The sequence below is a fragment of the Asterias amurensis genome, chromosome 17 (genome assembly GCF_032118995.1).
Source record: "Asterias amurensis chromosome 17, ASM3211899v1".
Lineage (NCBI taxonomy): Eukaryota > Metazoa > Echinodermata > Asteroidea > Forcipulatida > Asteriidae > Asterias > Asterias amurensis.
The window spans coordinates 13,017,778-13,035,157 of record NC_092664.1 but is presented as its reverse complement, the minus strand read 5'-3'; the positions used below and the strand labels follow the sequence as shown (position 1 = coordinate 13,035,157).

Genomic DNA, 17,380 nt, shown 5'->3' with positions numbered 1-17,380 from the left:
ATTGCCAAGGTCACGTGTGTACTTTAGCTGCTGTGGGCATTTGTTACATGCAGGCATGGTATTTGGTGCTTGGGAAAAAAGTAGGAAGATTTCGTGCCTGTACATGCTACTTTAGCTGCTATGGCCATTTGGTGCCTGCTACTTTAGCTGCTATGGGCATTTGGTACACGATGGTTAACTGCTATGTGCATTTGGTCGATGCTACCTAAGCTGCTTTGGGCATTAGGTTCCTGCTACTTTAGCTGCTACGGCCATTTGGTGCCTGCTACTTTAGCTGCTATGGCCATTTGGTATACGATACTCTAACTGCTATGTGCATTTGGTCGATGCTACTTTAGCTGCTTTGGGCATTTGGTGCCTGCTACTTTAGCTGCTATGGCCATTTGGTATACGATACTCTAACTGCTATGTGCATTTGGTCGATGCTACTTTAGCTGCTTTGGGCATTTGGTACTTGCTACTTTAGCTGCTATGGCCATTTGGTGCCTGCTACTTTAGCTGCTTTGGGCATTTGGTACTTGAAGTCACAGGACACCTTTGATATTTGTCAAAGACCAGTCTTCTCACTTGGTGTATCCCAAAATATGCATAAAATAACAAACCTGTGAAAATTTCGAGGTGATTTGTCATAAAAAAAATGCAAGAGAATAATGAAATAAAATAAAACTGGAGAGTGCCCATTGGACTTAAAAAAATATTTGTTCATGCAAATTTGACCCAAACAAGGCTAAATCCACGCTTGGTAAGATGCTACAAGAACAAATTTCACATACAAATTTCTCATTATGGAATAAAGCTATTGCTAAAAGCCGAGGCACACTTCAGCGATAACGAAAACGATAACGATCACGACGCAAAGAGAACACATTGTATTGGTTGAATTGCTCCACGCAGAATACGCACATGCTCATTCAACCAATGGAATGCGTCCTCTTTGCGTCATTATCGCTTTCATTATCGACGCAGGGGGACCGGGCCTTAAGGCTCTTTGTTCTACATCTTACCAAAGCAAGTGCTCTTTGCAAATGAAAATGGGCTTGCCCTCTCAAAGATGGAATTCCTAGCCTGGGTTAATAATGACCATCAACCATTACTACTGATTTTTCTATTAATATTAAAGACATTAGACACTATTGGTAATTATCAAAGGCCAGTCTTCTCACTTGGTGTATCTCAACATAGGGATAAAAAACAAACCTGTGAAAATTTGAGCTCAATTGGTCGTCGAAAATGCGAGATAATAATGGAAGAAGAAAAAATTTGTCACAAGAAGTTGTGTGCTTTCAGATGCTTGATTTCGAGACCTCAAATTCTAAATCTGAGGTCTCAAAATAAAATTCCTGGAAAATTGCTTCTTTCTCGAAAACTACGTCACTTCAGGGGGAGCCGTTTCTCACAATTTCTTATATTATCAACCTCTCTCCATTACTCGTTAACAGGTACGGTTTAATGCTACTAATTATTTTGAGTAACTACCAATAGTGTCCACTGCCTTTAACAGTTCATTATTACTGTAAACGTTGTTAATGCACTAACAAAAAAGCCGAAGAAAAAAAAAAGACTATAAAAATAAACTAAAATAAAACAATTAACGTATAATTTTAACTTAAGTTGCAGCCTCGTTTTTCTTTATAACACACAGTTTTGTTCCAGAACATGTTTTGTTCCAGAACACGTTGTCACTTTAATTTCAGTAGCTACATTTAAAACCTAAAGCAAGCTTTTCAAATAAAAAATTACTACTAAGCCTGAATAACTTACACATAAAGCCCAAAATACAAAAACATGTTCAGCGTCTGAATTTTTGAAAAAAGGAATTTCTTTTTTTAAATGGTCGCCAAACACGATTTTAAAGACAACCGGCCGAAATCGTTACAATACATTTTTGTTCTTCTCTTTTCTTTTGCAAATTTTGTTTTCGCAAAAGAAAAAAAAGGAAGCCTTTTTATACTTGGCCTAACAGATAAATAAGTGCATAATTCTAAACTCCCTAGTTTTGAGTAAGATAGTTCAAGGCAAGAAAATCGTGCAAGTCTATAAGCCCTTGACATTTTTACTAAAACATTTTTATACAAAATACAGCCATAAAATTGTCTTATATTTTATCTAAAAAAAAATGATGCATTCAAAGACAGACTAAAACTGTGTCACCATTGGAACCGGAAAATGAAAAAACCGAAAGCCTACTTATTTATTTATAACATTAATAAGATATTAATTTTTGGTTTTTACCCTTACACTAGTGTGTGTTAATTCATTAAGTTACCTCCCAACTATCCAAAAAACAAAAACAAAATATACCCTTGTGAAATGTTCTCTACAAAGGGTCTGGACACTTTTTGTAGGGAAAAAAAACACAATGTCCACAGATTTACATTATTCTTACACAGTTTGAAGACAATGATGGTAGAAAGCTTCCCTGAAAATATTACTTGCTGAGGTGCCGTAGTTTTTATATAACCGACTAAAACAATGTCATGGAAATAATTTTCGTCTCAGTGATGTGAGACAAAATTTATTTTAGCCTGTAAAAACGTATTTTCATTACATTGTTTTTTTTTTCATTTCTCAAAAACTATATAGCACCTTAGCAACTAATATTTTAAGGAAAGTTTGCTACTATCATTATCTTCAAAGGGTGTAAGTTTAATGTAAATCTGTGGACATTATGTTTTGTGTTACAAAAAAGTACCCAAATCCTTTAAATTAATTAATTTTACACTTCAAATCTGGGTTACACTGTCAGGAAAATGGTTTTGTTCCCCCTGTGCAGTAATTTTTGGGAACATTTTGGAACTAGGATGTTATTCTTTGGTAACAATTAATTAAAATCAATTCAATGCATTTCAAATACAATCACACACCTGTCTTAAAGGCACTGGACACTATTGGTAATTACTCATAATAATTATTAGAATAAAAACTTACTCGGTAACGAGCAATGGAGAGCCGTTGATAGAATAAAACATTGTGAGAAACGGCTTTCTCTGAAGTAATGTAGTTTTTTTTTAGAAAGGGGTAATTTCTCACGCAAATAATAAGAGACTTCAGGCCTGAAGCCTTTTATTGTGCATCAGTGTTTCTCTCCTGGTGAAAATGTACCTCTTTCTTGAAAACTATAATACTTCAAAGGAGGTCTTTTCTAGTAATGTTATTATATCAACAGCTCTCCATACAGTGCTCTAAACAAGTACATTTTTATGGTAAATAATTTTTTTGAGGAACTACTAAAGGTAGACCCACCCTTTAAGACACAAATGTAGTCCTTCATTTACACAAATTTAACAGAAGTTATTACATTTGTGTTAATGTTTGTTTATCATTAAAATGTTCAACTGCCTTCATAGCCCTACTTTATATTAATGAGCAAGCTTTATATTCATAATTATTAGTTTATATCAAACAAGCATTACAAAACTCATTTGTGCGTTTTTAACATTACGTGATCAAGTTTACAATTTGTTCTGTGAAGTTGTTTATTCCTGGAACTTTGATTTATCCTTCAATCACTTGAGCTCCATGGCTGCTTTTGTGTAGAATTAATGAAATAATTTGAATTAAAACTAAGTGTAAACAAAGTGGGTATCCCTAGTTTATTTCAAATCGAGTTTATCATTCTTACTTAAAAAGCTAGCACCCAACATTTGACAGTCATGTTCAGCTGATACTAGTAAAACCTTTGTGAAATCGTTACGCACTTTTCTATAATTGATACGAGTGTGCTCACAGTGCAATAAATAAAATGTATACGCTGCGCACACAGATCCTTGTCTTTTGATTGGTGGAACAACACGCATCACATGTCAGGCCTAGAATATGTTCTTTGAAAGGGCAAGGCCATTTTCATTTTTCATAGGGCACTTCCATTGGAAAATCTTTAGATCAATGGGAAACTTTTGATGGGGCACCAAGGCCAGGGGCAACGGAGGCCATGGCCTGTGTGTAATTCAAGGCCTGACATGCCATCCTTAATCTTGCAAAGTATACTGAAGCTCCAAAAATTAATATAGGATTCCTATATGGATAACTGTAGGATGCTTCGCAGAGTCATTTCCGAAATGACCATTCCCCGCCCTTTGTTCAAAGGAAAGGTCAAGTCACGGCGGACGAGGTTGTGCCTACATAAAGTCGTCCATTTTGTGTAGGTTTTTTTCTAAAGGAATTTTCTGTGTTTTTGTTGACAAGTTTCTGGGTTTATTCTGAGGAAAAAATTCAAACAACAAGGATCCATGTCAGAGTAAAATAAAACAAGTGCCTGTAGAACTAACTTCAACCCAGCCTTAACAGCATTATCAATGTTCTTCTTATATTTCTACCAGCTTCGTGCCTTGACTCCTTTTTTCTCCCAACCCATCCTTTTTCCCGTCAGAAGTTAGGAAATTCAAGGGACGCCATTTGCCCTGCAATAACTCCACCTCCTGTTGACTGTCATGCTCCTCTAAAACTTCAATAAACGACTGTCGCTCCTTCGAAGTGGTTAAGAACCCTACATCTTTCTCCTCATTGCGAAGTATCCAAGTGGGCTGAGCATTATGGGGAAGAGGCTTTGGACGACTGTAGTGGGAATAGCGAGGTTTACTGCTTGGCGTGGAGAATGATGCAGGACTAACAGAGAACGGGGTCGCTAATACTTTCTTCTGAACATGATTGGCTGTCGTTGCATCAACATTTCGTGGAACACGTCGGCGCCTTTTAAAAGAATCTACAAGTAAACCACTCCTGAATTCTTGTAAGATCTGATTGAGGTCTACAGAACGTTGGGTCTCTGTAGAGTGAAGTCCAGATCCTTCTTGTTCTTGAATGATGGATGTTCTTGGAATAAGATCAGTAATGAAGAGAGACTTGGTCTGATCTTGAGACACCAAGTTCTGTGATTCGCCAGATCCGACATCTGATGAAGTTTCAATGGAAACATCAGTTCGAGATGGAGGGTGCTCGAGCTGGACAGGTGTCTTCATCGTTGCTATTGGCAATGGAGATCCACCAATGGTGCTTGCGGATGTTGATGTTGCCATGGAAACATCACTATGGGATGGAGGACTCTTGAGCTGGATAGGTGTCTTCATCGTTGCTATTGGCAACGGAGACCCGCTGATGATGTTGGTGGAAGTCTTTGGAGCAGCAGTTGTTTCCAAGTCCATTTTTCTGTAGTCTGTTAACGAAGGCAGACTGGAGATTGAGGAATGTAGGATAGTTTGAGATTCATAACGAGTGATGAAGTGGTCACCGGACTTTTCTAATCCATCTGTGTTTTCAGGAAGCCTTAGAGTGCTTGGGTTCAGTTCGAAAGGTTTGTCACTTATTTCTATTTGGAGCAAAACTGTCGAAGAAGGGTGATTTGTAACTAGTTCATCATCACCTGCAGCAGGCTGGTCATCTCTTGTGAAAATGGATAAGTCCACAGAGATGTGGTCGGTCTGAAGGGGGGTGTGGTCTTCGGGCTGTTGAGGTTCTTCTAGAGCCAGTGTTGCTAGAGGAATAAGGTCATCACTATTAGAATTCCCCAATGGAAACACCATCCTCTGCTCCTCTAGTTTTACTGAATCTTGTCTTGGCTCGTCTCCTTGAGGCTGTACCATCTCGTCTGCTGCTCCTTCACCTGTTGTTGTTGGGGTTATCAAGAAACTTCTTGAGTACTGCATCTCAGAGTCTGGCTCATTTTCTTGTGAATATCCGGATCCATCCTTCAACAATTCGCCAACAGGCAGTTTCTGAGTTGTTCTAGAAGCTACTTTGTTGTGTGGACTGTTGGTAATCAAGCTTCCCGAACCATCAACGAACTGTTCCTCAGAACGTTGAGATGTTTCAGGTGTGACTAAACCATCTGGATCTTCAGCACTACCAGAACCTTCCTCCTTAACAATTATTTCAGTTCTTGATACTTTTACTTCCTCAGAGCGTAGAGTTGTTTCAGGTGTGAGTAGTTCATGAGCTCTACCAGAACCTTCCTCGTTAACAATCGTTTCAGTTCTAGTTCCTTTTTCTTCCGGGTATAGGTTCCAAGGTTCAGCTGTCGACGACGTGATTGTTGGCATTGGGATTGCATTCCCAAGAGTATAGCTTTCTATGGTGCCATCTTCAGATGAAAATTCTGTTGTTCCTAGGGTCATTGAGTGTTCCTCTTTAGAAGAGGTCATAGTCAGGTCAGGGTTCATGCTACCACTGGGGTCAAAGGTCATGATTGTTTGACCTGGGAATGGGACTAAGGTAACATCGGATTTTGATTCAACTTGGGCAGTGGGAGGGGCATTTGATGATTGGTCAGTCACTGTTGGGGTTGGCAGTCCGTTTGTGTGACTTTTTTCGGTTTCGCTTTCGTTTCCGCTGCCATTTTTTCCAGAGGTGACTGTGAAAACAAAAAATTACATCAAAAAATGATTTTAGTAAAAATTTAATTATTGGCTTTTTGATTTGTTTCACATTGTCACCAGATCTCAAGATGTAACTTCAACTCATAAGGTCGTTCCATAGCATGGATTTTTGTCAATGTGTTTGAGACAGTAAAGCAACACAAGTTTGTTCTAGATTTGAAGCTTTTTCAAAAAGTGTGTTATTTTTATTTGAATTATGAAACAAGTTAAGGACTTGAGAATCAATATCTGAGATGTGGTCACAATTTCTGATTTAATGAGATACAGACATGTAGAGATGGAGCATGCTGGATGAGAAGACAGTTTGGCGGGCAACAGATGGTTAAAGTACAGTTAAAGCAACATACAAGTAAAGATAAGCAGATTCAGTAGCACTATATATACACAGTAGAAGCCATAGATTGTCTTCGGACCAAATAACCTCTGCATTACTCTGAAGTTTTCACTCTGAAATTATGTTTTGAAATAAATTTACTTGTAATTAACTGGATTGGCAAGATTCCTTTCTTCGGCAACCTTTTTCAAAATAATAGCAGATATTCTGTGGAATAAGAGTGCCCGACTTAACTTGATCAAAATCAAACTTAACGTGTGATTTTTCCGAAAAACCAGTGCGCTTTTCAAAGCTTAAAATTCCGCTTAAAAAAGTCTGGCTTCATCAAGAACTTTAAAAACCTTGTCAAATTTTGGACTTTAACCAGCTAGATGCTGCCTAAGCTAAAGCCAAAGCTTAAGCCAGAGCTAAGGCCCAAGCCATGGTTTTGAAAAGGATCTTAAATTTGTAATAATTCAGACAAACAAAATGGCTGCACCATGATAACGAGAATGATCAATTAGGCACAATGCTTGGTTAGTTTTGTCAATGCTTTAATAAGGTAACCTTATAGTTAGCATGCAGTAGGAACACTTGCATAGACCATTGCGCAAACACTAACTGTTAAATGAGATGCTGGTCTAGCTAGCGATCAAACGTGATCCTCAATTCACCTCATTCCATGCCTTACGAGCGCAGACCGAGTATTTGTGAGGAGGTCTAATGTCACCACTAGTGTCAACAGCGCCCTCACCGAGTTCAAAGCATAAAAAACTCTCGTTGGCTGAGAGTTGCGTGTGTGTCCTCAGTGACGGCAGCCTATGCAATAGGTTCTACTTTGTTCCTGTGCTACTCAACCCTTTCATGGCAAAACAGCCCAACTCAAATTTTTTTGTTTCTTACATTAAATAAATTCAGGGTAAATTTAGGGAGGTTTTTTTTATATTTCAAAAGTTTCAAGGCATACAATGAATGGATGTGAATATAGCACGTCCTATCTCAGCCTAAGTAGGATTTGAAACTTTGCATGGTGGAGATAAGATATAGAAGAGTTTGCGGTAACACCATGTAATAACAATCTCTAAATGAGTTGGGGTGGTTCTGAAAAGAACCGTTGGATTAACGCGACGTTTCGATCAGTATGCTCTGATCGTCTTCTGATCGTCTTCTCCAGAAGACGATCAGAGCATACTGATCGAAACGTCGCGTTAATCCAACGGTTCTTTTCAGAACCACCCCAACTCATTTAGAGATTGTTATTACATGGTGTTACCGCAAACTCTTCTATATCCTATCTCAGCCTCTTATATTATACACTTGTTTTTTTGGCAAAACAGCTTATCTCTGTACTTTTTCTCGTAATGTCATTTTATGTGTTTTGCCATGGAAGGGGGGGCGTCTGTGTTAAGGCCGAGTTATAATCGGTCGCACAATGGTCGCGTGATGGAAATTTTGACGCACAATAAAAAAAAAGACAGTTTTTAGACCTCAGCGACGACTATAAACTGTGTTTTTTAGGATCGCACGTCAAGATTCCCGCGACCATCGACTATAAACTGGTGCAATGTGAACGGATCTGTGACCCAACAATGATATATGAAACCACAGCACCATGCAAACACGTTAAAAATCAAACATATTGACACTGTGCGATAAAGGTTCATAAAGCTATGAAAAGAGAAATCAATGCAACATGAAAACAAGCAAAGAGGAATATAAAGCAACAGCTCATAGGAAGCAGGAAGGTAAAACCTGGTTCATTCTTTCTGCGAATGCAAAGCGAATTTTGATGTAACAAGTTTGCAATGAACAATTTGCAACAGTTGAGCGAAATATTCACAGCGCAAACAGGGCTGTGACATCAAAATTCACTTCGCATTCGCAGGAAGTAAGAAACAGGCTTAAAGTACAACTTTGATAGATGGTAAGCATTAACCATTTCAGGCATAATCACACCATTTTCACACCATTTTTGTGCAGCTCAAAGACAACTTTAACTTTAAAACTTAACAGCGGAGAGAAAGAGAGAGCAAACTCATGGCAAACATTCAGTAAAAACTGATATTTTTTGTTATACCTGTCAAAATTTTGAATTTTGAGCGGTCTCCTCGAAGAGCCTAGAGGTGGAGGAAAGGAAAGGATTGAGGGGAGAGAAGAAAAGAAGAAACACGGTGAAGAAGAAGCAAAACGAAAGATGGAGAAATAGTGGAAAGGGGAGATGGAAGGCAACTGACAGACAAAGAGAGATAGAGATTGGGAAGAGGGAGGGGAAGATGGTGAGAAGGGGGACATGATTAAGTGGTGAAGAGGGGAAAATGGTGAGATGATGAAATGGGGAAAACGATGAGGTGGGAAAATGGTGAGGTGGGAAAAAGGGTAAGACAGGGGAAGATGTTAAGGTGGGGAAAATTGTGAGAAGGGGAAGATGGTGAGGTGGGGAAGATGGTGAGATGGGGAGGTGGGGAAGATGGTGAGATGGGGAGGGGAGATGGTGACAAGACACAAGGAAAAATGAAAGGATTGAGGAACATGGAAATGAGGATGAGGTTTGGTAGAAAAGGCCGAAAAGATAACATGAGTTAAAATATGACCCAAACAAAAATGTTATGCCATGAGTTGTTGAATTTGTAAAGCAAATTAAGATGCAATAAATACGCAATCAGGAAAGCAAAAAGGAAAAAGAAGAAAAAAGAGAATTATAAAAATCCAATCAAAGCCCGGAAAGAAGGAAGAATAGCGAGCGGATAATAATAGTCGATGGGAAAACAAAATAAATACAATTTGACAAAAATATGACAGAAAACATGACGAATGTGGTTGTGAAAATGGGATGGTTGAAAAAGGATGATTGAAAGGTTGGGGAAAATGACAACAGAAGTTGGAGATAAACATAAGTGAAATATGGGCAAACGTGAAGAATGAGGAAATTTAAAAGAGGTTTGGGGATGGAGTAGGGATAGATGATCCACAATGGGGTACATATGATGGGAAGGCAGAAATGGTGGAAGTTTGGAGATTGTTCAGATAAGATTAAGTAGTTTGAGTGTAAGGTTTAGATTGGAGTTTGACAATGAACAAGATTTGTTGGAAGGCAGAAGGGATAAGTAGGAAGACAGGGGTCAAGTTAGGGGAAGGAACAAGATTTGGAAGAGGGGTTCAGAAAGAGACAAAGAAAACATTAATTACTCAACAAACAAAACAAACATCACAACATGTGAATAGCCATTTCTCATGCAGTGGCCATCTTAGATTTTCTTCAAATCAATTCAGTTTCAAAACTAAACTGAGGCTGGAAGATGGAATAGTCTGGTTCCTTTCTTACACAATTAAAAACTATCAATGTGTGAACAGGGAACAAGAAAAGATGGCCACAGTGAGATGCGGGCCAATTAAAACTACAAGTGCTTTCTCCAAACCTCTGCTCAGGCTCTGGCTTAAACCTTGTGCCCTTCAAGCCAGAACCACAAGCCACAGCCACAACCCAAGCCTTGGCTTGGAAAAGGCCCAAAGTGTAATGTTAGCTTGGTATTACTTCCTATGACTAGGGCCCAGTTTCATAATTGCTCAAGCAAAAAACATTTCTTAACAAATTTCTGCTGAGCAAAAAAGGGCAGTCTATCAGCCGACATGGTATTTTGACCGGAAACATAAATCTGGTAAGCTTATTTTGTACATAAGCATCTCTATGAAACTGGGTCCTGGTGGTCAGGGTTTTCTAGGGGAAATGGAATTAATAACAGTTTGTGTGAAGGGATCAACACACTTGGACATTACTAACGAGTTAAAATCGATGTTTGAAAAGATTGGCACACTTAATACAGTATAAACAACAAGCTAGAACATGCACCAAAAATATCTACCAAAAGCCCAGGGAATGGCCCTACTAAAAAGAAAAGATTAATTTGTGTGTTTGTGATTGCGTGTTTGGCTTTTGTTTTGCTTTGAATAACTTTGTTTACTCGTTTGTGATGAGCTTGTTTTTTTTTTGTATTGCGTTTTTTGTTAATATCTTAGTGACACACAATACTTTATTGTGCATGCTGGGGACAGTGTGAGAGCTAGACCAATTTTAGTGGTCGCCTCTAAATCCGATTTAGTCCACCAAGGGCAATCGTTTCAACAAAATTGACCATGTTTAGATATGGGGGCCATCATTGCTAAAAGTGCAATCTAGGGGAAATCTTTACTGGCAGTACAGTGTATTTTGTTTAAAGTGCTGGGTGAAATTTTTTAGTTCTGGGCAGGCCTGCCTGGCAGCGCCCACTGTGGCTATAAAACTGTACACAACCTTGCATAACCAATGAAGTTTGTAAATGGTGTTGGATGGTGTACATGTAAGTACCATAGTAGGAGGGTTAATAATGGACAACATGGTGATAAAAGTAACTGTGAAAATGCATGATGACATTGTCTAGTTGGTATAAAACACTCCTCTAGATGCAGTGGGTTCGAATCCCACCTGAGTAATTTTGCATGTGATTTTTTTTCTTCACAGACCTCTGGAAAGTACTGAGTATACAAAGCTATTACACATCGTTGTATAATGGGTAAAATCAAAACTGAAATTGTTAATGTTGTTAAATGCATCTTCTTATACTCTGAACATCAAATGAACTCTGTGTTTATGTTTTTCACACCTATAAAATTATCATTACATGGTTTATTTATTGTTGTTATTTTCGGTGAAAATGATTAACTTCTATTGACCAATCCCCTGGGCTCGATGATCTCATGATGACAACTTACGGTGCAAATCTGTAATTGAGTGGCATCCTAAAATCATGTGCGAAGGACTGCAGGCGAGACAAATGAGAAATAAATTGTTTCCAGTTTTAGTTGCATGCATACTAGATTTATTTGTACCCAAAATAAAACACTCTCCTAGAATAAAAACTTTAAAAAACGAAACACAAAACCCCTTCCTTTTTAGACTTGGAGATAGTACTTTGAACATCACTTTAAAGGGTCTAGGTACTTTTTGTTGGACACAAAAGACAATGTCCACAGATTTACATTTAACTCACATGGTTTGAAGATAATGATGATAGAAAGTTTTTTTTAAAGTATTACTTGCCGAGGTGCTGTAGTTTTGGAGAAATGAGTATTAAAACAAGTCACAACAATAATTTTTGTCTCAGTGACACATAAAATCATTTTAGCGTGTAAAACCTTTTCCCGTGATATGCCTTCTCATTTCCCAAAAACTACAGCACCTCAGCAAGTACAATTTTAAGGTAGGCTTTCTACTATCATTATCTTCAAATGGTGTAAGTTTAATGTAACTCTGTGGACATTGTGTTTTGCGCCACCAAAAGTACCCAAATCCTTTAAGAAAGTTGTTATATTGTTGGTGAGTTATCACTGGTGTACACAACTACCTATACACATCCCATACAATGTGTGCATTATTAGTCAATGATGTCAATACAAAACCTTCTCAGGTCTGTAATAGGTGAATTAGTCAAATTTATTTGAAGGCAAAAATGGTTAGTTTTTAAAATTCCAATTAATCCCCAAGCTTGAAAGTTATCAAAGGTCAACTCTCTTTCAGGAAAACAACAAATTTCATCTCAGGTCTGTAATGGGGGAATTAATCAAATTTATTTGAAGGTAAAAATTGTTAGTTTTTTAAAATTCCAATTCATCCCCTGGATTTTAGTTATCAAAGTTATCGAAGATCAACAGTCTTACAATTTTTATTTTAGATTTTAAATTACACAAAAGAAAAGGAAAATCAGACTCCAGTTGTCCTTTTTGTCTGCATGAAAAAAGAGAGCTATAGACTAAGAAGACAATCACAATTATATGTTCTTTTGGTAACGATTGGCAAAGTGATGGTCGTTAAACTTCTGCTTTGACAAGTACAGAGTGAAGAATAAAAACATAATTGCACAGAACCAAACTGAGTTAAATGTTTGTATTTATGTTTAACCTCTTCCACGTGCTTATATAAGCTCAAACAGCTTTTACAATTGTTTTTTTGTACTATCTAGATTTACAGTGGACATTTTAGTTTTAAAACACAGCACATTTCTAGACATTCGTGAGGTATTTTTAAGTATTTTTTTATGGCATACTAAACAAAGTTTCATTATACTCTTATTGTACTAAAGCAAAAAAAGTTATCAAATATGGCATTTGCATTAAAGCAAACTTTCTTTAAAAAGCAATAAATAGTTATAAAGTTAAAATATGCAAAACAAAAAAGAAAGGGTTTAATTTGTTGATGTAAACTTGAGGAGAGGAAAAGAAAAAAAAAAAAAAATGGATGTTGTTTATTATTGAGTTATTACTACTTTTGAAGAGTTCATATTTATGTTCTTGGATGGGACATCCAAAAAGGGTTTGTTTTTGTACATTCATCTACTTTGCCAACATAAATGTTACTTAAAAAAACAATTGTTGGTGTTTTTCAGGAGCTTTTAACCCTAAAAATGTAATAAAAAAAATTATTGAGTTGACAAACCTTCTGAGTTTTTTTAAAAACTTTACTTCTATTAAGAGAAAACCCTAACATGAATAGATGTTTTCAATCGAATCGTTGTTATTTTATATTTCAAATCACTGTGGAAAGCATAATTCCTAAAGTCAAAAGGTTCCCTTTACCTTCCAAACAGCTGTTTTAAGCACCAGTTTTTGCCAAATTAACTTCAGTAAAAAATTAACTAATTAGCATTTAAATATACATTACAACACATGCATGATTCTTGGCCCTTTGGGATCAAAGAAGGGACATGTTTATCTAAAACTACAAGGGCTTGTCTGAATGTACATATTCTTTTGTAAATTTTCATGAGGCCCAAACGTAGGGAGAATTTCATGCTTGACAAAACAAGTTTTACAGCGACCAGTCTGACATGACTTTTGTCATTTTATTGGCATGACTTGTCTTGATATTTCGGGCCATATGAGACATTCGGGGTAGATAGGTGGCAGCAGAGTAGACCAGATATGCGCATGATATCACTAAAGAAGAGCGCCCTCATTTATATGCTAAAAAGAGGCTGCTAAAAAGTCAGAGCATCTGGTGTCACACTTTGTGGTGGACGAATAGACCTTCAGACCAAACATCCAAGAAGTCCATTCAAGCTTAAAAATGCATACCCAGCATGTCTTGTGCCACCTATTGACTCAATATCTCAAGTTTTTTTTAAAAGACAATGAATCAAAATATTTCAAACGCTACCTGTCTTTCTTGGCATGTTACTTTTGTAAGCAGCGGTGCAGTTACTTGCTCCAGTGCAATATTTTAACGTCTCAAGTTCGTCCCTCATGAACTTTCTGTGATCGTCAGTGATTTCAGTGATGGCATTTACTTTCTGTAGGAAGAACAACAGAAGAACAAAGGAGGCTAAACAAGTTTAACTTTCAAACAAGGTGAAGAAACAGGTCAAGCTGGGAGGTGGTATCTTGCCTCCCCTTCCACCTCAAGTACCTCGGTTTAAAGGCACTGGACACCTTTGGTAATTGTCAAAGACCAATCTTCTCACTTGGTGTATCTCAAGATATGCAAAAAAAAACATACCTATGAAAATTTTAACTCAAGTGGTCATCGAAGTTGCAAGAAAATAATGAAAGAAAAACCACCCCTTGTTGCACAAAGTGGGGTGCTTTTAAATGCCTAAAAAGGCTTCAGGCCTGAAGTCTTTTAATATTTCAGTGAGAAATTACCTCTTTCTCAAAAACTAAGTTACAATTACCAAAAGTGTCCAGTGCCTTTAAGCGGAAATGAGCGAAATGCCAGTCACAAAACCTTCACCTGGTAAGCATAATTCTGCTGTGCTTAGCTGGGTTTTTTTTCTGCTTAAGCAGCTCTATGAAAATTTGACCCATGATTAAAGACACTGGACACTATTGGTAATTGTCAAAGACCAGTCTTCTCACTTGGTGTATCTCAACATATCATAAAAAAACAAACCTGTGAAAGTTTAAGCTCAATCGGTCGTTGAAGTTGCGAGATAATAATGAAAGAAAAAACACCCTTGTCACACGAAGTTGTGTGCTTTCAGATGCTTGATTTCGAGACCTCAAATTCTAAATCTGAGGTCTCAAAATCAAATTCGTGGAAAATTACTTCTGTCTCGAAAACTAAGTTACTTCAGAGGGAGCCGTTTCTCACAATGTTTTATAGTATTAACCTCTCCCCATTACATGTTACCAAGTCAGGTTTTATGCTAATAAATGTTAAAGTTATTACCAATAGTGTCCACTGCCTTTAAGCAGAAATGAGCAAACCAGCATAATTCTGCTGTGCTTAGCTGTTTTTTCTGCTTAAGCAGCTCTATGACAATTTGACCCTGAAATAAGAATTTAACCAACCTGATGAGGGTCTTCAGTCATGTCGAAATATTCTAAGAAATCTGTGATGAATTCACAATATAAGAAGTCATGCGTCTCATTGATAGAGCGAAGACAACGGTAGGAATTGTTGACTGAATTCAGACACATACAGAGATGACCCACTGTGAAGAAAAAAAAGTTGTAATAATTGAGTTAAATATTTAGTTTTTGTTAAATTTATTTAATTATATTTCACACTGGCAAAACAACTTCAGGTCATAAAAAAGTACCTACCAAAAAATAAAACTATGACTGAGAAAATAATAGATACAACAGGGCTCGAAATTTAAACTGGATTGCAGGCCCGATGTTAGTGAGTTTAGCACTGGGCCAGTGGTTCTGTGTTTTTTTATATATTTTTGATATAATAATAACACCTCACTGAATTTTAAACTTAAACTGATACTAATATCTTTCACTTCTGTCGAGAAGTTCTACCCGTAAGAAAAGTTTCCCTAAAACAGCTCAAATGTGAAACTGTGTTTATATAGTGTTTTTCTCATTTTGAGGTTGGTGTTATAAGAAAGATGATTTCACGAAAAGCTAGGATTAATCCTAACTCGAGTTAGGACATGTAAACCCGTCCTAACTTAGGATGGGTTTAATACTGACCCCGTCCCAAGTCCTAAGATGAATCCTAAGTCAGGAAGAGTTTGGTGAAATCAACGACTGGTCTTGTAAAATTTTGGAGCTACGAGCCCTGCAGTCTTGTGAATTTTTTTCTCAAAAATTGAACCCTATACAAACCAGAATTGTATGAGATAACGAGTCTGAAGATGATCAGAGCAGGATCAAATTTAAAGGCACTGGACACTATTGGTAATTGTCAAAGACCTATCTTCTCACTTGGTGTATCTCAACATAAGCATCAAATAAAAAATCCTGTGAAAATTTGAGCTTAATTGGTCGTTGAAGTTGTGAGATAATAATGAAGGAAAAAACACCCTTGTCCAACAAAGTTGTGTGCTTTCATCCTGTTCAGATGCTTGATTTTGAGACCTCAAAATCGAAATCTGGGGTCTCAAAATCAAATTCGTGGAAAACTACTCTGTTACTTCAGAGGGAGCTGTATCTCACAATGTTTTATACTATCAACAGCTCTCTATTGCTCATTACCATGTTAGTTTTTATGCTAAATATTTTTTTGAGTAATTACCAATAGTCTCTATTGCCTTTAAGGATTTAGATGAATAAACACAAGAAATTAGGGCTTAAAGTCACCTGGAAGTGGTATTTTTTCAAAATAAAGCTTTAGTCACTAATAAATGTGTTTTGATGAGTGGAATGTGAATAAACAGTTAACTAAGGTTTTAAAAAATCAGTTCTTATGTTATTTACAAATTTAAGAGTAGACCCCGACCCGAGAGGGCGCTGTTCGTGACGTCAATCGAGGCAGACTTTGCCTGTAATGTGTAGAGTAAACACAATTGCAAAGTACATGTACGGACCAAATCGTGAGTTTGTACGTTTCAAAACAAAAAAAAATTGTTTTTTTCCGGCAACTTTTTGAAATGTACCAACTCACGACTTGGACGTACATGTACTTTGCACGTGTGTTTACTATACGCATTGCAGGTAAAGTCTGCCTCGATTGACGTCACAAAAGGGGTAGGCGGAGTCAGCCCCCAAACAACTTTATATATTTTTTAAACATATAAATCGTGACAAACAATTACTAAAAAAATTGTTTCATTGTTAGTAAGCATATACTCTTATGTTTGAAAGAAAAAAAATTATATTTCCAGGTGACTTTAAAAATTACTTATTAAGAAAACTTATTAAGAAACTTACACGTCCAAAATGGTTTAACTCTCCAGTGATCGTTGTCATGTGATGTACATTTCATGCCCTCCACATGACAGTCTTGTTTATTTTGGAACTTCCTTTGTTTGCGAGATAAATTATCCGCCGGAATGACCGAGATTTCATCCTGTATGTCATCCTCGACGAATTCTCCGAACGCTGGGACGCTTCTGGCCGAACGGGATCCTCTGTCGCTGCTCGGTACCTCCAGCACAAACTCTCTGGAATTATCACAAGCAGAATCTTATTTAATATAAAAGAAAATTATGCTCAGATTTGATGAAGTAAAATCAAAGCAACACATTTGAGTTTGTGCTTAACTGACCTAAAATCAAAAGGAGGTTTTTAGGTTATTTATCATTACTAAATGAACAATAAAAAGAATTTATTCCTTAAACCATCTCAGCTCCCAGGGGAGTTTACAGCCTGTGCAACAAATCTGCAGTACTTCAGCTAAATCAATCACAAGAAGTAATTATATAGTTAAGGGTCTTGCACAGGGACACAAATGTCACAGCCAGGACTCGATCCCACACTCTGCTGAACAGAAACA

The 17,380-nt window shown here is 37.2% G+C and overlaps 1 protein-coding gene across 4 annotated transcripts in view; it reads right to left on the bottom strand.

Moving 5' to 3' along the window:
• Window positions 1-99: 99 nt before the first annotated feature.
• Window positions 100-17,380, bottom strand: part of LOC139949689 (extracellular sulfatase Sulf-1-like) — a 105,150-nt gene continuing 87,869 nt past the window's right edge. For all 4 annotated transcript variants that reach the window (XM_071948165.1, XM_071948166.1, XM_071948168.1 and 1 more), the window contains 4 exons: window positions 16,816-17,048; window positions 15,004-15,146; window positions 13,871-14,003; window positions 100-6,346 (listed from right to left, as the gene is read on the bottom strand). In XM_071948165.1, the coding sequence (XP_071804266.1) occupies window positions 4,305-6,346; window positions 13,871-14,003; window positions 15,004-15,146; window positions 16,816-17,048 (2,551 nt within the window). In that variant the 3' untranslated portion in view covers window positions 100-4,304. The remainder of the gene's footprint in view (window positions 6,347-13,870; window positions 14,004-15,003; window positions 15,147-16,815; window positions 17,049-17,380) is intronic.